Below are 21846 nucleotides of genomic sequence, written 5' to 3'. Positions count from 1 at the left end.
CTGTGTGTGTGTGTCTGTGTGTGTGTGTGTATGTGTGTCTGTGTCTGCGTGTCTGTGTTTGTGTGTGTATGTGTGTGTGTGCCTGTGTGTGTGTGTCTGCGTGTCTGTGTTTGTGTGTGTGTATGTGTGTAAGTCATATGGAATCCTTCCCTTTATTAGCCAAGGTATAGAATACCAGAACAGGGAGTTTATGTTGGAATTATATAACTCATTGGTTAGGCCACAACTTGAGTACTGTGTGCAGTTCTGGTCACCTCATTACAGAAAGGATGTAATTACACTAGAGAGAGTACAGAGGAGATTTACGAGGATGTTGCCAGGACTGGAAAAGTGCAGCGATGAGGAAAGATTGGAAAGGCTGGGGTTGTTCTCCTTGGAACAGAGAAGGCTGAGGGGAGATCTGATTGAAATGTACAAAATTTTGAGGGGCCTGGATAGAGTGGAGGTGAAGGGTCTATTCACTTTAGCAGAGAGGTCAGTGGGGATGAGGGGGAATATATTTAAAGTGATTGGTAGAAAAATTAGAGGGGAGATGAGGAAAAACTTTTTCACCCAGAGGGTGATGGGGGTCTGGAACTCACTGCCTGAAAGGGTAGTTGAGGCAGAAACCCTCAACTCATTCAAAAGGAGTCTGGATATGCACCTCAAGTGCTGTAATCTGCAAAGCTACGGACCAAATGCTGGAAGGTGGGATTAGAATAGGTGGATTGTTTTTCAGCCGGCACAGACACGATGGGCCAAGTGGCCTCATTCTGTGCCTTAAACTTTCTATGATTCTGTGTGTATGCGTGTATGTATGTGTGTGTTTTTTTGTGTATGTATGTGTATGTGTTTGTGTGTCTGTGTGTATATGTATGTGTGTGTGTTTGTGTGTGTCTGTGTTTCTGTGTGTGTATGTGTTTTCTGTGTGTCTGTGTATCTGTGTGTGTGTGTGTCTGTATTTGTGTGTGTGTATGTGTCTGTGTGTGTCTGCGTGTCTGTGTTTGTGTGTGTCTGCGTTTGTGTATGTGTATGTGTTTGTGTGTCTGTGTGTATCTGTATGTGTGTGTGTCTGTGTTTGTGTATGTGTATGTGTATGTGTTTGTGTGTCTGTGTGTATCTGTATGTGTGTGTGTTTGTGTGTGTCTGTGTTTGTGTGTGTGTATGTGTTTTTCTGTGTGTCTGTGTGTCTGTGTGTGTGTCTGTGTGTGTGTGTGTGTCTGTGTGTGTGTGTGTGTGTCTGTGTTTGTGTGTGTGTGTATGTGTATGTGTGTGTGTGTCTGCGTGTCTGTGTTTGTGTGTGTGTCTGTGTGTATCTGTATGTGTGTGTGTTTGTGTGTGTCTGTGTTTGTGTGTGCATCTGTGTGTTTGTGTGTGTGTGTGTGTGTGTGTGTTTTTGTGTGTGTTTTTGTGCGTGTGTGTGTGTGTCTGTTTTTGTGTGTGTCTGTGTGTGTGTGTCTGTGTGTGTGTGTGTGTATGTGTGTGTGTCTGCGTGTCTGTGTTTGTGTGTGTGTCTGTGTGTATCTGTATGTGTGTGTGTTTGTGTGTGTCTGTGTTTGTGTGTGCATCTGTGTGTTTGTGTGTGTGTATGTGTTTTTGTGTGTGTGTGTGTGTGTGCCTGTTTTTGTGTGTGTATGTGTCTGCGTGTCTGTGTTTGTGTGTGTGTGTGTCTGTTTTTGTATGTGTCTGCGTGTCTGTGTTTGTGTGTGTGTATTAGCCGAGGTATAGAATATAAGAGCAAGGAGGTTATACTGTAACTGTATAACTCATTGGTTAGGCCACAACTTGAGTACTGTGTGCAGTTCTGGTCACCTCATTACAGAAAGAATGTAATTGCACTAGAGAGGGTACAGAGGAGATTTACGAGGATGTTGCCAAGACAAGAAAAATGCAGCTATGAGGAAAGATTGGATAGGCTGGGGGTTGTTCTCCTTGGAACAGAGAAGGCTGAGGGGAGATCTGATTGAAATGTACAAAATTTTGAGGGGCCTGGATAGAGTGGAGGTGAAGGGTCTATTCACCTTAGCAGAGAGGTCAGTGACAAGGGAGCATAGATTTAAAGTGATTGGTCGAAAGATTAGAGGGGAGATGAGGAAAAACTTTTTCACCCAGAGGGTGGTGATGGTCTGGAACTCACTGCTTGAAAGGGTAGTTGAGGCAGAAACCCTCAACTCATTCAAAAGGAGTCATGGATATGCACCTCAAGTGCTGTAATCTGCAGGGCTATGGACCAAAAGCTGAAATGTGGGATTAGGATAGGTGGATCGTTTTTCAGCTGACACAGAGACGATGGGCCAAGTTTCTTTCAGTCCCTTAAAATTTCTATGATTCTATGTGTATGTGTGTATGTATGTGTGTGTTTGTTTGTGTATGTATGTGTATGTGTTTGTGTGTCTGTGTGTGTTTATGTGTGTATCTGTATGTGTGTCTGTGTTTGTCTGTGCATCTGCGTGTTTGTGTGTACATCTGTGTGTTTGTGTGTGTGCCTGTCTGTGTTTGTGTGTGTGTGCGTTTGTGTGTGTTTATGTGTGTATGCCTGTCTGTGTTTGTGTGTGTATGTGTTTGTGTGTCTGTGTGTGTTTATGTGTGTGTATCTGTATGTCTGTGTGTTTGTGTTTGTGTGTATGTGTTAGTGTGTGTGTGAGTGTGTGTGTGCCTGTGTGTGTTTGTGTGTCTGTGTGTCTGTCTGTGTTTGTGTGTGTATGTGTTTGTGTGTCTGTGTGTGTTTATGTGTGTATGTGTGTGTGCCTGTCTGTGTTTGTGTGTGTTTGTGTGTATGTCTTTGTGTGTGTGTGTGTGTATGTGTGTATCTGTCTGTCTGTGTGTTTGTGTGTATGTGTTAGTGTGTGTGTGTCTGTCTTTGTGTGTGTCTGTCTTTGTGTGTGTCTGTGTGTGTGCCTGTGTGTGTGTGTATGTGTGTGTGTATGTGTGTGTGTGTGTATGTGTGTATCTGTATGTCTGTGTGTTTGTGTTTATGTGTTAGTGTGTGTGTGAGTGTCTGTGTGTGTGTCTGTCTGTGTGTGTGCCTGTGTGTGTTTGTGTGTGTGTGTATATGTTTGTGTGTATGTGTGTGTGCCTGTCTGTGTTTGTGTGTGTGTGTGCATGTGTTAGTGTGTGTGTGAGTGCCTGTGTGTGTGTCTGTCTTTGTGTGTGTCTGTGTGTGTCTGTCTGTGTTTGTGTGTGTGTGTATGTGTTTGTGTGTCTGTGTGTGTTTATGTGTGTGTATCTGTATGTCTGTGTGTTTGTGTTTGTGTGCATGTGTTAGTGTGTGTGTGAGTGTCTGTGTGTGTGTGTGTCTGTCTTTGTGTGCGTGTGTGTGTGTGCCTGTGTGTGTTTGTGTGCATGCATTACCTCATCTAGATTTCAGAATGAAATAACGGAGCTCGGGTGATTTACAAGCTGTTTGCACCTAATTCTGCTTCCTCTCAACTAACTTCTCAAAAGTTAAAGCCTGACATTAAGGATGGTTCAAAGTTAAGTCAGTCGGATTAGCTCCAGTCTCTCTCTCTCTCTCTCTCTCTCTGTGCTGCACATGCTCTGATTGACGAGTGTGACTTCATTCAACAGCCGAACCCTATGCCTTGGACCAAACAGACGTAGTTGAGAGCTGCAGGAACTATGCCAGCTCTGTTCTTCCTCCGCTCCTTCCTTATCAGGCTGCTGAGGAGCAAACTCACACGCTCTGCCTTGCAGTTTGTCAGGAAGTGGCTGATCACAGCCAGCTCTCAGCTTGCCCTCCTGCTCCGCCGTGCCTGGGAGCACCTCAGCTCCGCAGAGTCCAGGGCTGCCATCCTCTCCTGCGTGCTGTGCGTCCTGAACATGACCAAGAGGGACACTGATCGCTGAGCCCCCCCACCACCGTGACCCCCCCCCACCCCACTGTCCCCAAGCCGGTCTTTCATTCTGGCCGCCATGCCGGGGGGTGTCGGGAGGAGAGTGCAGCCGTTCACTGTGGGGACCAAGCTGTCCGTGCCCTTACCTGCGCGGCAGGCCGACCTTCCCAAGATGCGGCGATCCAGTGATGACCACTGTCCCTCCTCCTCCTTCTCCTTCCTCCTGTGCTCGCCGTCACAGGAGGCCCTACATCGAGCACCAGCTGGGCATAGCAGCACTGCTAGGTCAGAGCAGCGGGAGGAGGAGGAGAAGGAGGAGAGAGGGGTTGAAGCGGACCAGACCTCGGCGTCCCGCTCTGTCAGAAAGATCACCATCTCCACCGCCCGGGAGGAACGCCATGGGAGCACCGTGGGAGGGCAGGATGAGGCGGGCTCTACTTCAGAGAGCAATGCAAACAGTAACAACAATAGCAGCAATAGTCACAAGGCAAAAGGGAGACCAGAGATCGTCAGTGTCAACTCTCGCTACCAAATGGACTGCCAATTCAAGGTAAGCTGCAATGGGAAATACTATCTCTGAGGGATTTGCACAAGCCTGCAATACCAGTTAGTTCACTAACTGAGACAGTGAATCTTTAACTCTGTAGGGACCAGGCTGCCTTTATGTCCTAATCTTCTGCTGCAAACTGGCTGCTGCTGAGATTCAGTGCTTGACAGTCTGAGAATGCACCAGGCACAATTCATGTGGCTCCAATATTGTTCTTTCTCTGTCTCCCGCGGCCCATTGCAGTCTGCTACTCAGCTCAAAGGATGCTTTATATCAGGGAAATGCACACCACACATCTAACTTCAGGGCATTCTGAATATACTCGCTCACCAGTTGGCAGAAAGGTGACATATCAAACCCTGGTACTGGGAGACTGTGAATACATCCAGTTGTATAACAGGACTGAGTGTCCCAGCACTGACTGTGTGTACAAAACAGGACTGAGTGTCCCAGCACTGACTGTGTGTGTAACAGGACTGAGTGTCCCAGCACTGACTGTGTGTATATAACAGGACTGAGTGTCCCAGCACTGACTGTGTGTGTATAACAGGACTGAGTGTCCCAGCACTGACTGTGTGTGTAACAGGACTGAGTGTCCCAGCACTGACTGTGTGTATATAACAGGACTGAGTGTCCCAGCACTGACTGTGTGTGTATAACAGGACTGAGTGTCCCAGCACCGACTGTGTGTGTAACAGGACTGAGTGTCCCAGCACTGACTGTGTGTATATAACAGGACTGAGTGTCCCAGCACTGACTGTGTGTATATAACAGGACTGAGTGTCCCAGCACCGACTGTTTGTGTATAACAGGACTGAGTGTCCCAGAACTGACTGTGTGTATAACAGGACTGAGTGTCCCAGAACTGACTGTGTGTGTATAACAGGACTGAGTGTCCCAGAACTGACTGTGTGTGTATAACAGGACTGAGTGTCCCAGCACTGACTGTGTGTACAAAACAGGACTGAGTGTCCCAGCACTGACTGTGTGTGTAACAGGACTGAGTGTCCCAGCACTGACTGTGTGTATATAACAGGACTGAGTGTCCCAGCACTGACTGTGTGTATATAACAGGACTGAGTGTCCCAGCACCGACTGTTTGTGTATAACAGGACTGAGTGTCCCAGAACTGACTGTGTGTGTACAACAGGATTGAGTGTCCCAGAACTGACTGTGTGTGTATAACAGGACTGAGTGTTCCAGCACTGACTGTGTGTGTATAACAGGACTGTGTGTCCCAGCACTGACTGTGTGTGTATAACAGGATTGAGTGTCCCAGAACTGACTGTGTGTGTATAACAGGACTGAGTGTTCCAGCAATGACTGTGTGTGTATAACAGGACTGAGTGTCCCAGCACTGACTGTGAGTATATAACAGGACTGAGTGTCCCAGAACTGACTGTGTATATAACAGGACTGAGTGTCCCAGCACTGACTGTGTGTGTAAGAGGAGTGCGTGTCCCAGCACTGACTGTGTATATAAAAGGACTGAGTGTCCCAGCACTGACTGTGTATATAACAGGACTGAGTGTCCCAGCACTGACTGTGTATATAACAGGAATGAGTGACCCAGCACTGACTGTGTGTATACAACAGGACTGAGTGTCCCAGCACTGACTGTGTGTGTAACAGGACTGAGTGTCCCAGCACTGACTGTGTGTGTAAGAGGAGTGCGTGTCCCAGCACTGACTGTGTATATAAAAGGACTGAGTGTCCCAGCACTGACTGTGTATATAACATGACTGAGTGTCCCAGCACTGACTGTGTATATAACAGGAATGAGTGACCCAGCACTGACTGTGTGTATACAACAGGACTGAGTGTCCCAGCACTGACTGTGTGTGTAACAGGACTGAGTGTCCCAGCACTGACTGTGTGTGTGTAACAGGATTGAGTGTCCCAGAACTGACTGTGTGTGTATAACAGGACTGAGTGTCCCAGCACTGACTGTGTGCATATAACAGGATTGAGTGTCCCAGAACTGACTGTGTGTGTATAACAGGACTGAGTGTCCCAGCACTGACTGTGTGTATATAACAGGACTGAGTGTCCCAGAACTGACTGTGTGTGTAACAGGACTGAGTGTCCCAGCACTGACTGTGTGTGTAACAGGACTGAGTGTCCCAGCACTGACTGTGTGTGTAACAGGACTGAGTGTCCCAGCACCGACTGTTTGTGTATAACAGGACTGAGTGTCCCAGCACTGACTGTGTTTGTGTAACAGGATTGAGTGTCCCAGAACTGACTGTGTGTGTACAACAGGATTGAGTGTCCCAGAACTGACTGTGTGTGTATAACAGGACTGAGTGTTCCAGCACTGACTGTGTGTGTATAACAGGACTCAGTGTCCCAGCACTGACTGTGTGTGCATAACAGGACTGAGTGTCCCAGCACACAGTCAGTGCTGGGACACACAGTCAGTGCTGGGACACTCAGTCCTGTTATATACACTGCACTGACTGTGTGTATATAACAGGACTGAGTGTCCCAGCACTGACTGTGTATAACAGGACTGAGTGTCCCAGAACTGACTGTGTGTGTACAATAGGATTGAGTGTGCCAGAACTGACTGTGTAGATAACAGGACTGAGTGTTCCAGCACTGACTGTGTGTGTATAACAGGACTGCATGTCCCAGCACTGACTGTGCGTGTATAACAGGATTGAGTGTCCCAGAACTGACTGTGTGTGTATAACAGGACTGAGTGTTCCAGCAATGACTGTGTGTGTATAACAGGATTGAGTGTCCCAGCACTGACTGTGAGTATATAACAGGACTGAGTGTCCCAGAACTGACTGTGTATATAACAGGACTGAGTGTCCCAGCACTGACTGTGTGTGTAAGAGGACTGCGTGTCCCAGCACTGACTGTGTATATAAAAGGACTGAGTGTCCCAGCACTGACTGTGTATATAACAGGAATGAGTGACCCAGCACTGACTGTGTGTATACAACAGGACTGAGTGTCCCAGCACTGACTGTGTGTGTAACAGGACTGAGTGTCCCAGCACTGACTGTGTGTGTGTAACAGGATTGAGTGTCCCAGAACTGACTGTGTGTGTATAACAGGACTGAGTGTCCCAGCACTGACTGTGTGTATATAACAGGATTGAGTGTCCCAGAACTGACTGTGTGTGTATAACAGGACTGAGTGTCCCAGCACTGACTGTGTGTATATAACAGGACTGAGTGTCCCAGAACTGACTGTGTGTGTAACAGGACTGAGTGTCCCAGCACTGACTGTGTGTGTAACAGGACTGAGTGTCCCAGCACCGACTGTTTGTGTATAACAGGACTGAGTGTCCCAGCACTGACTGTGTTTGTGTAACAGGATTGAGTGTCCCAGAACTGACTGTGTGTGTACAACAGGATTGAGTGTCCCAGAACTGACTGTGTGTGTATAACAGGACTGAGTGTTCCAGCACTGACTGTGTGTGTATAACAGGACTGCGTGTCCCAGCACTGACTGTGTGTGTATAACAGGATTGAGTGTCCCAGAACTGACTGTGTGTGTATAACAGGACTGAGTGTTCCAGCACTGACTGTGTGTGTATAACAGGATTGAGTGTCCCAGCACTGACTGTGTGTACATAACAGGACTGAGTGTCCCAGCACTGGCTGTGTGTATATAACAGGACTGAGTGTCCCAGCACTGACTGTGTGTGTATAACAGGATTGAGTGTCCCAGAACTGACTGTGTGTGTATAACAGGACTGAGTGTCCCTGCACTGACTGTGTGTATAACAGGACTGAGTGTCCCAGCACTGACTGTGTGTACATAACAGGACTGAGTGTCCCAGCACTGACTGTGTGTATATAACAGGACTGAGTGTCCCAGCAGTGATTGTGTGTGTATAACAGGACTGAGTGTCCCAGCACTAACTGTGTGTATATAACAGGACTGAGTGTCCCTGCACTGACTGTGTATGTGAAGGACTGAGTGTCCCAGCACTGACTGTGTGTGCAACAGGACTGAGTGTCCCAGCACTGACTGTGTGTATAACAGGACTGAGTGTCCCAGCACTGACTGTGTGTACATAACAGGACTGAGTGTCCCAGCACTGACTGTGTGTATATAACAGTACTGAGTGTCCCAGCAGTGATTGTGTGTGTATAACAGGACTGAGTGTCCCAGCACTAACTGTGTGTATATAACAGGACTGAGTGTCCCTGCACTGACTGTGTATGTGAAGGACTGAGTGTCCCAGCACTGACTGTGTGTATATAACAGGACTGAGTCTTCCAGCACTGACTGCGTGTAAGAGGACTGAGTGTCCCTGCACTGACTGTGTGTATATAACAGGACTGAGTCTTGCAGCACTGACTGTGTGTAAGAGGACTGAGTGTCCCAGCACTGACTGTGTGTACATAACAGGACTGAGTCTCCCTGCACTGACTGTGTGTATATAACGGGACTGAGTCTTCCAGCACTGACTGTGTGTAAGAGGACTGAGTGTCCCAGCACTGACTGTGTGTATATAACAGGACTGAGTGTCCCAGCACTGACTGTGTGTATATAACAGGACTGAGTGTCCCAGCACTGACTGCGTGTAAGAGGACTGAGTGTCCCAGCACTGACTGTGTGTATCTAACAGGACTGAGTGTCCCAGCACTGACTGTGTGTATATAACAGGACTGAGTGTCCCAGCACTGACTGTGTGTAAGAGGACTGAGTGTCCCAGCACTGACTGTGCGGATATAACAGGACTCAGTCTTCCAGCACTGACTGTGTGTAAGAGGACTGAGTGTCACAGCACTGACTGTGTGTGTAACAGGACTGAGTGTCCCAGCACTGACTGTGTGTGTAACAGGACTGAGTGTCCCAGCACTGACTGTGTGTGTAACAGGACTGAGTGTCCCAGCACTGACTGTGTGTGTAACAGGACTGAGTGTCCCAGCACTGAATGTGTGCATATAACAGGACTGAGTGTCCCAGCACTGACTGTGTGGAAATAACAGGACTGAGTGTCCCAGCACTGACTGAGTGTATATAACAGGACTGAGTGTCCCAGCACTGACTGTGTGTAAGAGGACTGAGTGTCCCAGCACTGACTGTGTGTATCTAACAGGACTGAGTGTCCCAGCACTGACTGTGTATATATAACAGGACTGAGTGTCCCAGCACTGACTGTGTGTGTAAGAGGACTGAGTGTCCCAGCACTGACTGTGTGTGTAACAGGACTGAGTGTCCCAGCACTGACTGTGTGGATATAACAGGACTGAGTCTTCCAGCACTGACTGTGTGTAAGAGGACTGAGTGTCACAGCACTGACTGTGTGTGTAAGAGGACTGAGTGTCCCAGCACTGACTGTGTGTGTAACAGGACTGAGTGTCCCAGCACTGACTGTGTTTGTAACAGGACTGAGTGTCCCAGCATGACTGTGTGTGTAACAGGACTGAGTGTCCCAGCACTGACTGTGTGTATATAACAGGACTGAGTGTCCCAGCACTGACTGTGTGTAAGAGGACTGAGTGTCCCAGCACTGACTGTGTGTATCTAACAGGACTGAGTGTCCCAGCACTGACTGTGTGTATATAACAGGACTGAGTGCCACAGAATTGGCCTTTATAGCCACTCCAGGCGCTGCTTCACAAACCACTGACCACGTCCAGGCGCGTATCCATTGTCTCTCGAGATAAGGAGGCCCAAAAGGTAAAGGAGTGTCCCAGCACTGACTGTGTGTAAGAGGACTGAGTGTCACAGCACTGACTGTGTGTGTAAGAGGACTGAGTGTCCCAGCACTGACTGTGTGTGTAACAGGACTGAGTGTCCCAGCACTGACTGTGTGTGTAACAGGACTGAGTGTCCCAGCACCGACTGTTTGTGTATAACAGGACTGAGTGTCCCAGAACTGACTGTGTGTAAGAGGACTGAGTGTCCCAGCACTGACTGTGTGTAAGAGGACTGAGTGTCCCAGCACTGACTGTGTGTAAGAGGACTGAGTGTCACAGCACTGACTGTGTGTGTAAGAGGACTGAGTGTCCCAGCACTGACTGTGTGTGTAACAGGACTGAGTGTCCCAGCACTGACTGTGTGTGTAACAGGACTGAGTGTCCCAGCACCGACTGTTTGTGTATAACAGGACTGAGTGTCCCAGAACTGACTGTGTATATAACAGGACTGAGTGTCCCAGCAATGACTGTGTGTGTAAGAGGACTGCGTGTCCCAGCACTGACTGTGTATATAAAAGGACTGAGTGTCCCAGCACTGACTGTGTATATAACAGGACTGAGTGTCCCAGCACTGACTGTGTATATAACAGGAATAAGTGACCCAGCACTGACTGTGTGTATACAACAGGACTGAGTGTCCCAGCACTGACTGTGTGTGTAACAGGACTGAGTGTCCCAGCACTGACTGTGTGTGTGTAACAGGATTGAGTGTCCCAGAACTGACTGTGTGTGTATAACAGGACTGAGTGTCCCAGCACTGACTGTGTGTATATAACAGGATTGAGTGTCCCAGAACTGACTGTGTGTGTATAACAGGACTGAGTGTCCCAGCACTGACTGTGTGTATATAACAGGATTGAGTGTCCCAGAACTGACTGTGTGTGTATAACATGATTGAGTGTCCCAGCACTGACTGTGTGTATATAACAGGACTGAGTGTCCCTGCACTGACTGTGTGTATAACAGGACTGAGTGTCCCAGCACTGACTGTGTGTACATAACAGGACTGAGTGTCCCAGCACTGACTGTGTGTATATAACAGGACTGAGTGTCCCAGCAGTGATTGTGTGTGGAAAACAGGACTGAGTGTCCCAGCACTAACTGTGTGTATATAACAGGACCGAGTGTCCCTGCACTGACTGAGTATGTGAAGGACTGAGTGTCCCAGCACTGACTGTGTGTGTGACAGGACTGAGTGTCCCTGCACTGACTGTGTGTATAACAGGACTGAGTGTCCCAGCACTGACTGTGTGTACATAACAGGACTGAGTGTCCCAGCACTGACTGTGTGCATATAACAGGACTGAGTGTCCCAGCAGTGATTGTGTGTGTATAACAGGACTGAGTGTCCCAGCACTAACTGTGTGTATATAACAGGACTGAGTGTCCCTGCACTGACTGTGTATGTGAAGGACTGAGTGTCCCAGCACTGACTGTGTGTATATAACAGGACTGAGTCTTCCAGCACTGACTGTGTGTACATAACAGGACTGAGTGTCCCAGCACTGACTGTGTGCATATAACAGGACTGAGTGTCCCAGCAGTGATTGTGTGTGTATAACAGGACTGAGTGTCCCAGCACTAACTGTGTGTATATAACAGGACTGAGTGTCCCAGCACTGACTGTGTGTATATAACAGGACTGAGTCTTCCAGCACTGACTGTGTGTAAGAGGACTGAGTGTCCCTGCACTGACTGTGTGTATATAACAGGACTGAGTCTTCCAGCACTGACTGTGTGTAAGAGGACTGAGTGTCCCAGCACTGACTGTGTGTACATAACAGGACTGAGTCTCCCTGCACTGACTGTGTGTATATAACGGGACTGAGTCTTCCAGAACTGACTGTGAGTAAGAGGACTGAGTGTCCCAGCACTGACTGTGTGTATATAACAGGAATGAGTGTCCCAGCACTGACTGTGTGTATATAACAGGACTGAGTGTCCCAGCACTGACTGTGTGTATATAACAGGACTGAGTCTTCCAGCATTGACTGTGTGTAAGAGGACTGAGTGTCCCAGCACTGACTGTGTGTATATAACAGGACTGAGTGTCCCAGCACTGACTGTGTGTAATTAACAGGACTGAGTGTCCCAGCACTGACTGTGTGTGTATAACAGGACTGAGTGTCCCTGCACTGACTGTGTGTATATAACAGGACTGAGTCTCCCAGCACTGACTGTGTGTGTGTAACAGGACTGAGTGTCCCTGCACTGACTGTGTGTATATAACAGGACTGAGTCTCCCAGCACTGACTGTGTGGGTATAACAGGACTGAGTGTCCCTGCACTGACTGTGTGTATATAACAGGACTGAGTGTCCAAACACTGACTGTGTGTATATAACAGGACTGAGTGTCACAGCACTGACTGTGTGTGTGTAACAGGACTGAGTGTCCCTGCACTGCCTGTGTGTATATAACAGGACTGAGTGTCCCTGCACTGACTGTGTGTGTATAACAGGACTGAGTGTCCCAGCACTGACTGTGTGTATATAACAGGACTGAGTGTCCCAGCACTGACTGTGTGTATATAACAGGACTGAGTGTCCCAGCACTGACTGTGTGTATATAACAGGACTGAGTGTCCCAGCACTGACTGTGTGTGTATAACAGGACTGAGTGTCCCTGCACTGACTGTGTGTATATAACAGGACTGAGTGTCCAAACACTGACTGTGTGTATATAACAGGACTGAGTGTCACAGCACTGACTGTGTGTGTGTAACAGGACTGAGTGTCCCTGCACTGACTGTGTGTATATAACAGGACTGAGTGTCCAAACACTGACTGTGTGTATATAACAGGACTGAGTGTCCCTGCACTGACCGTGTGTATATAACAGGACTGAGTGTCCCAGCACTGACTGTGTGTATATAACAGGACTGAGTGTCCCAGCACTTACTGTGTGTATATAACAGGACTGAGTGTCACAGCACTGACTGTGTGTATATAACAGGACTGAGTGTCCCAGCACTGACTGTGTGTATATAACAGGACTGAGTGTCCCAGCACTTACTGTGTGTAAATAACAGGACTGAGTGTCCCAGCACTGACCGTGTGTATATAACAGGACTGAGTGTGCCAGCACTTACTGTGTAGAAATAACAGGACTGAGTGTCCCAGCACTGACTGTGTGTATATAACAGGACTGAGTGTCCCAGCACTGACTGTGTGTATATAACAGGACAGAGTGTCCCTGCACTGACTGTGTGTATAACAGGACTGAGTGTCCCTGCACTGACTGTGTGTATATAACGGGACTGAGTCTTCCAGCACTGACTGTGTGTAAGAGGACTGAGTGTCCCAGCACTGACTGTGTGTATCTAACAGGACTGAGTGTCCCAGCACTGACTGTGTGTATATAACAGGACTGAGTGTCCCAGCACTGACTGTGTGTAAGAGGACTGAGTGTCCCAGCACTGACTGTGTGGATATAACAGGACTGAGTGTCCCTGCACTGACTGTGTGTATATAACAGGACTGAGTCTCCCAGCACTGACTGTGTGTGTATAACAGGACTGAGTGTCCCTGCACTGACTGTGTGTATATAACAGGACAGAGTCTCCCAGCACTGACTGTGTGTGTATAACAGGACTGAGTGTCCCAGCACTGACTGTGTGTATATAACAGGACTGAGTCTCCCAGCACTGACTGTGTGTGTATAACAGGACTGAGTGTCCCTGCACTGACTGTGTGTATATAACAGGACTGAGTGTCCAAACACTGACTGTGTGTATATAACAGGACTGAGTGTCCCTGCACTGACCGTGTGTGTATAACAGGACTGAGTGTCCCAGCACTGACTGTGTGTATATAACAGGACTGAGTGTCCCAGCACTTACAGTGTGTATATAACAGGACTGAGTGTCACAGCACTGACTGTGTGTATATAACAGGACTGAGTGTCCCAGCACTGACTGTGTGTATAACAGGACTGAGTGTCCCTGCACTGACTGTGTGTATATAACGGGACTGAGTCTTCCAGCACTGACTGTGTGTAAGAGGACTGAGTGTCCCAGCACTGACTGTGTGTATATAACAGGAATGAGTGTCCCAGCACTGACTGTGTGTATATAACAGGAATGAGTGTCCCAGCACTGACTGTGTGTATATAACAGGACTGAGTGTCCCAGCACTGACTGTGTGTATATAACAGGACTGAGTGTCCCAGCACTGACTGTGTGTAAGAGGACTGAGTGTCCCAGCACTGACTGTGTGTATCTAACAGGACTGAGTGTCCCAGCACTGACTGTGTGTATATAACAGGACTGAGTGTCCCAGCACTGACTGTGTGTAAGAGGACTGAGTGTCCCAGCACTGACTGTGTGTGTGTAACAGGACTGAGTGTCCCTGCACTGACTGTGTGTATATAACAGGACTGAGTCTCCCAGCACTGACTGTGTGGGTATAACAGGACTGAGTGTCCCTGCACTGACTGTGTGTATATAACAGGACTGAGTGTCCAAACACTGACTGTGTGTATATAACAGGACTGAGTGTCACAGCACTGACTGTGTGTGTGTAACAGGACTGAGTGTCCCTGCACTGACTGTGTGTATATAACAGGACTGAGTGTCCCTGCACTGACTGTGTGTGTATAACAGGACTGATTGTCCCAGCACTGACTGTGTGTATATAACAGGACTGAGTGTCCCAGCACTGACTGTGTGTATATAACAGGACTGAGTGTCCCAGCACTGACTGTGTGTATATAACAGGACTGAGTGTCCCAGCACTGACTGTGTGTGTATAACAGGACTGAGTGTCCCTGCACTGACTGTGTGTATATAACAGGACTGAGTGTCCAAACACTGACTGTGTGTATATAACAGGACTGAGTGTCACAGCACTGACTGTATGTGTGTAACAGGACTGAGTGTCCCTGCACTGACTGTGTGTATATAACAGGACTGAGTGTCCAAACACTGACTGTGTGTATATAACAGGACTGAGTGTCCCTGCACTGACCGTGTGTATATAACAGGACTGAGTGTCCCAGCACTGACTGTGTGTATATAACAGGACTGAGTGTCCCAGCACTTACTGTGTGTATATAACAGGACTGAGTGTCACAGCACTAACTGTGTGTATATAACAGGACTGAGTGTCCCAGCACTGACTGTGTGTATATAACAGGACTGAGTGTCCCAGCACTTACTGTGTGTAAATAACAGGACTGAGTGTCCCAGCACTGACCGTGTGTATATAACAGGACTGAGTGTCCCAGCACTTACTGTGTAGAAATAACAGGACTGAGTGTCCCAGCACTGACTGTGTGTATATAACAGGACAGAGTGTCCCTGCACTGACTGTGTGTATATAACAGGACTGAGTGTCCCAGCACTGACCGTGTGTATATAACAGGACTGAGTGTCCCAGCACTGACCGTGTGTATATAACAGGACTGAGTGTCCCAGCACTGACTGTGTGTATATAACAGGACAGAGTGTCCCTGCACTGACTGTGTGTATAACAGGACTGAGTGTCCCTGCACTGACTGTGTGTATATAACGGGACTGAGTCTTCCAGCACTGACTGTGAGTAAGAGGACTGAGTGTCCCAGCACTGACTGTGTGTATATAACAGGAATGAGTGTCCCAGCACTGACTGTGTGTATATAACAGGACTGAGTGTCCCAGCACTGACTGTGTGTATATAACAGGACTGAGTGTCCCAGCACTGACTGTGTGTAAGAGGACTGAGTGTCCCAGCACTGACTGTGTGTATCTAACAGGACTGAGTGTCCCAGCACTGACTGTGTGTATATAACAGGACTGAGTGTCCCAGCACTGACTGTGTGTAAGAGGACTGAGTGTCCCAGCACTGACTGTGTGGATATAACAGGACTGAGTGTCCCTGCACTGACTGTGTGTATATAACAGGACTGAGTCTCCCAGCACTGACTGTGTGTGTATAACAGGACTGAGTGTCCCTGCACTGACTGTGTGTATATAACAGGACAGAGTCTCCCAGCACTGACTGTGTGTGTATAACAGGACTGAGTGTCCCTGCACTGACTGTGTGTATATAACAGGACTGAGTCTCCCAGCACTGACTGTGTGTGTATAACAGGACTGAGTGTCCCTGCACTGACTGTGTGTATATAACAGGACTGAGTGTCCAAACACTGACTGTGTGTATATAACAGGACTGAGTGTCCCTGCACTGACCGTGTGTGTATAACAGGACTGAGTGTCCCAGCACTGACTGTGTGTATATAACAGGACTGAGTGTCCCAGCACTTACTGTGTGTATATAACAGGACTGAGTGTCACAGCACTGACTGTGTGTATATAACAGGACTGAGTGTCCCAGCACTGACTGTGTGTATAACAGGACTGAGTGTCCCTGCACTGACTGTGTGTATATAACGGGACTGAGTCTTCCAGCACTGACTGTGAGTAAGAGGACTGAGTGTCCCAGCACTGACTGTGTGTATATAACAGGAATGAGTGTCCCAGCACTGACTGTGTGTATATCACAGGACTGAGTGTCCCAGCACTGACTGTGTGTATATAACAGGACTGAGTGTCCCAGCACTGACTGTGTGTAAGAGGACTGAGTGTCCCAGCACTGACTGTGTGTATCTAACAGGACTGAGTGTCCCAGCACTGACTGTGTGTATATAACAGGACTGAGTGTCCCAGCACTGACTGTGTGTAAGAGGACTGAGTGTCCCAGCACTGACTGTGTGTATATAACAGGACTGAGTGTCCCTGCACTGACTGTGTGTATATAACAGGACTGAGTCTCCCAGCACTGACTGTGTGTGTATAACAGGACTGAGTGTCCCTGCACTGACTGTGTGTAAGAGGACTGAGTGTCCCAGCACTGACTGTGTGTATATAACAGGACTGAGTGTCCCAGCACTGACTGTGTGTATATAACAGGACTGAGTCTCCCAGCACTGACTGTGTGTATATAACAGGACAGAGTCTCCCAGCACTGACTGTGTGTATATAACAGGACAGAGTCTCCCAGCACTGACTGTGTGTATATAACAGGACTGAGTATCCCAGCACTGACTGTGTGTATATAACAGGACTGAGTGTCCCAGCACTGACTGTGTGTATATAACAGGACTGAGTGTCCCAGCACTTACTGTGTGTAAATAACAGGACTGAGTGTCCCAGCACTGACCGTGTGTATATAACAGGACTGAGTGTCCCAGCAATTACTGTGTAGAAATAACAGGACTGAGTGTCCCAGCACTGACTGTGTGTATATAACAGGACTGAGTGTCCCAGCACTGACTGTGTGTATATAACAGGACAGAGTGTCCCTGCACTGACTGTGTGTATAACAGGACTGAGTGTCCCTGCACTGACTGTGTGTATATAACGGGACTGAGTCTTCCAGCACTGACTGTGTGTAAGAGGACTGAGTGTCCCAGCACTGACTGTGTGTATCTAACAGGACTGAGTGTCCCAGCACTGACTGTGTGTATATAACAGGACTGAGTGTCCCAGCACTGACTGTGTGTAAGAGGACTGAGTGTCCCAGCACTGACTGTGTGGATATAACAGGACTGAGTGTCCCTGCACTGACTGTGTGTATATAACAGGACTGAGTCTCCCAGCACTGACTGTGTGTGTATAACAGGACTGAGTGTCCCTGCACTGACTGTGTGTATATAACAGGACAGAGTCTCCCAGCACTGACTGTGTGTGTATAACAGGACTGAGTGTCCCTGCACTGACTGTGTGTATATAACAGGACTGAGTCTCCCAGCACTGACTGTGTGTGTATAACAGGACTGAGTGTCCCTGCACTGACTGTGTGTATATAACAGGACTGAGTGTCCAAACACTGACTGTGTGTATATAACAGGACTGAGTGTCCCTGCACTGACCGTGTGTGTATAACAGGACTGAGTGTCCCAGCACTGACTGTGTGTATATAACAGGACTGAGTGTCCCAGCACTTACAGTGTGTATATAACAGGACTGTGTGTCACAGCACTGACTGTGTGTATATAACAGGACTGAGTGTCCCAGCACTGACTGTGTGTATAACAGGACTGAGTGTCCCTGCACTGACTGTGTGTATATAACGGGACTGAGTCTTCCAGCACTGACTGTGAGTAAGAGGACTGAGTGTCCCAGCACTGACTGTGTGTATATAACAGGAATGAGTGTCCCAGCACTGACTGTGTGTAAGAGGACTGAGTGTCCCAGCACTGACTGTGTGTATCTAACAGGACTGAGTGTCCCAGCACTGACTGTGTGTATATAACAGGACTGAGTGTCCCAGCACTGACTGTGTGTAAGAGGACTGAGTGTCCCAGCACTGACTGTGTGTGTGTAACAGGACTGAGTGTCCCTGCACTGACTGTGTGTATATAACAGGACTGAGTCTCCCAGCACTGACTGTGTGGGTATAACAGGACTGAGTGTCCCTGCACTGACTGTGTGTATATAACAGGACTGAGTGTCCAAACACTGACTGTGTGTATATAACAGGACTGAGTGTCACAGCACTGACTGTGTGTGTGTAACAGGACTGAGTGTCCCTGCACTGACTGTGTGTATATAACAGGACTGAGTGTCCCTGCACTGTCTGTGTGTGTATAACAGGACTGAGTGTCCCAGCACTGACTGTGTGTATATAACAGGACTGAGTGTCCCAGCACTGACTGTGTGTATATAACAGGACTGAGTGTCCCAGCACTGACTGTGTGTATATAACAGGACTGAGTGTCCCAGCACTGACTGTGTGTGTATAACAGGACTGAGTGTCCCTGCACTGACTGTGTGTATATAACAGGACTGAGTGTCCAAACACTGACTGTGTGTATATAACAGGACTGAGTGTCACAGCACTGACTGTGTGTGTGTAACAGGACTGAGTGTCCCTGCACTGACTGTGTGTATATAACAGGACTGAGTGTCCAAACACTGACTGTGTGTATATAACAGGACTGAGTGTCCCTGCACTGACCGTGTGTATATAACAGGACTGAGTGTCCCAGCACTGACTGTGTGTATATAACAGGACTGAGTGTCCCAGCACTTACTGTGTGTATATAACAGGACTGAGTGTCACAGCAGTAACTGTGTGTATATAACAGGACTGAGTGTCCCAGCACTGACTGTGTGTATATAACAGGACTGAGTGTCCCAGCACTTACTGTGTGTAAATAACAGGACTGAGTGTCCCAGCACTGACCGTGTGTATATAACAGGACTGAGTGTCCCAGCACTTACTGTGTAGAAATAACAGGACTGAGTGTCCCAGCACTGACTGTGTGTATATAACAGGACAGAGTGTCCCTGCACTGACTGTGTGTATATAACAGGACTGAGTGTCCCAGCACTGACCGTGTGTATATAACAGGACTGAGTGTCCCAGCACTGACCGTGTTTATATAACAGGACTGAGTGTCCCAGCACTGACTGTGTGTATATAACAGGACAGAGTGTCCCAGCACTGACTGTGTGTATATAACAGGACTGAGTGTCCCAGCACTGACTGTGTGTAAGAGGACTGAGTGTCCCAGCACTGACTGTGTGGATATAACAGGACTGAGTGTCCCTGCACTGACTGTGTGTATATAACAGGACTGAGTCTCCCAGCACTGACTGTGTGTGTATAACAGGACTGAGTGTCCCTGCACTGACTGTGTGTATATAACAGGACAGAGTCTCCCAGCACTGACTGTGTGTGTATAACAGGACTGAGTGTCCCTGCACTGACTGTGTGTATATAACAGGACTGAGTCTCCCAGCACTGACTGTGTGTGTATAACAGGACTGAGTGTCCCTGCACTGACTGTGTGTATATAACAGGACTGAGTGTCCAAACACTGACTGTGTGTATATAACAGGACTGAGTGTCCCTGCACTGACCGTGTGTGTATAACAGGACTGAGTGTCCCAGCACTGACTGTGTGTATATAACAGGACTGAGTGTCCCAGCACTTACAGTGTGTATATAACAGGACTGAGTGTCACAGCACTGACTGTGTGTATATAACAGGACTGAGTGTCCCAGCACTGACTGTGTGTATAACAGGACTGAGTGTCCCTGCACTGACTGTGTGTATATAACGGGACTGAGTCTTCCAGCACTGACTGTGAGTAAGAGGACTGAGTGTCCCAGCACTGACTGTGTGTATATAACAGGAATGAGTGTCCCAGCACTGACTGTGTGTAAGAGGACTGAGTGTCCCAGCACTGACTGTGTGTATCTAACAGGACTGAGTGTCCCAGCACTGACTGTGTGTATATAACAGGACTGAGTGTCCCTGCACTGACTGTGTGTATATAACAGGACAGAGTCTCCCAGCACTGACTGTGTGTGTATAACAGGACTGAGTGTCCCTGCACTGACCGTGTGTGTATAACAGGACTGAGTGTCCCAGCACTGACTGTGTGTATATAACAGGACTGAGTGTCCCAGCACTTACTGTGTGCATATAACAGGACTGAGTGTCACAGCACTGACTGTGTGTATATAACAGGACTGAGTGTCCCAGCACTGACTGTGTGTATATAACAGGACTGAGTGTCCCAGCACTGACTGTGTGTATATAACAGGACTGAGTGTCCCAGCACTTACTGTGTGTATATAACAGGACTGAGTGTCACAGCACTGACTGTGTGTATATAACGGGACTGAGTCTTCCAGCACTGACTGTGAGTAAGAGGACTGAGTGTCCCAGCACTGACTGTGTGTATATAACAGGAATGAGTGTCCCAGCACTGACTGTGTGTATATAACAGGACTGAGTGTCCCAGCACTGACTGTGTGTATATAACAGGACTGAGTGTCCCAGCACTGACTGTGTGTAAGAGGACTGAGTGTCCCAGCACTGACTGTGTGTGTGTAACAGGACTGAGTGTCCCTGCACTGACTGTGTGTATATAACAGGACTGAGTCTCCCAGCACTGACTGTGTGGGTATAACAGGACTGAGTGTCCCTGCACTGACTGTGTGTATATAACAGGACTGAGTGTCCAAACACTGACTGTGTGTATATAACAGGACTGAGTGTCACAGCACTGACTGTGTGTGTGTAACAGGACTGAGTGTCCCTGCACTGACTGTGTGTATATAACAGGACTGAGTGTCCCTGCACTGTCTGTGTGTGTATAACAGGACTGAGTGTCCCAGCACTGACTGTGTGTATATAACAGGACTGAGTGTCCCAGCACTGACTGTGTGTATATAACAGGACTGAGTGTCCCAGCACTGACTGTGTGTATATAACAGGACTGAGTGTCCCAGCACTGACTGTGTGTGTATAACAGGACTGAGTGTCCCTGCACTGACTGTGTGTATATAACAGGACTGAGTGTCCAAACACTGACTGTGTGTATATAACAGGACTGAGTGTCACAGCACTGACTGTGTGTGTGTAACAGGACTGAGTGTCCCTGCACTGACTGTGTGTATATAACAGGACTGAGTGTCCAAACACTGACTGTGTGTATATAACAGGACTGAGTGTCCCTGCACTGACCGTGTGTATATAACAGGACTGAGTGTCCCAGCACTGACTGTGTGTATATAACAGGACTGAGTGTCCCAGCACTTACTGTGTGTATATAACAGGACTGAGTGTCACAGCAGTAACTGTGTGTATATAACAGGACTGAGTGTCCCAGCACTGACTGTGTGTATATAACAGGACTGAGTGTCCCAGCACTTACTGTGTGTAAATAACAGGACTGAGTGTCCCAGCACTGACCGTGTGTATATAACAGGACTGAGTGTCCCAGCACTTACTGTGTAGAAATAACAGGACTGAGTGTCCCAGCACTGACTGTGTGTATATAACAGGACAGAGTGTCCCTGCACTGACTGTGTGTATAT

The 21846-nt window shown here is 48.0% G+C and overlaps 1 protein-coding gene across 1 annotated transcript in view; it reads left to right on the top strand.

The window, feature by feature from the left end:
• Nucleotides 1-3814: 3814 nt before the first annotated feature.
• LOC137367183 (uncharacterized) overlaps nt 3815-21846 on the top strand; it is a 327563-nt gene continuing 309531 nt past the window's right edge. The window contains exon 1 of the mRNA XM_068028620.1: nt 3815-4362. Coding sequence (XP_067884721.1) covers nt 3892-4362 — 471 coding nt within the window. The 5' untranslated portion in view covers nt 3815-3891. The remainder of the gene's footprint in view (nt 4363-21846) is intronic.

This window comes from Heterodontus francisci, chromosome 3 (genome assembly GCF_036365525.1).
Source record: "Heterodontus francisci isolate sHetFra1 chromosome 3, sHetFra1.hap1, whole genome shotgun sequence".
Taxonomy (NCBI): Eukaryota; Metazoa; Chordata; class Chondrichthyes; order Heterodontiformes; family Heterodontidae; genus Heterodontus; species Heterodontus francisci.
This window is presented reverse-complemented; position numbering and strand designations above follow the sequence as displayed.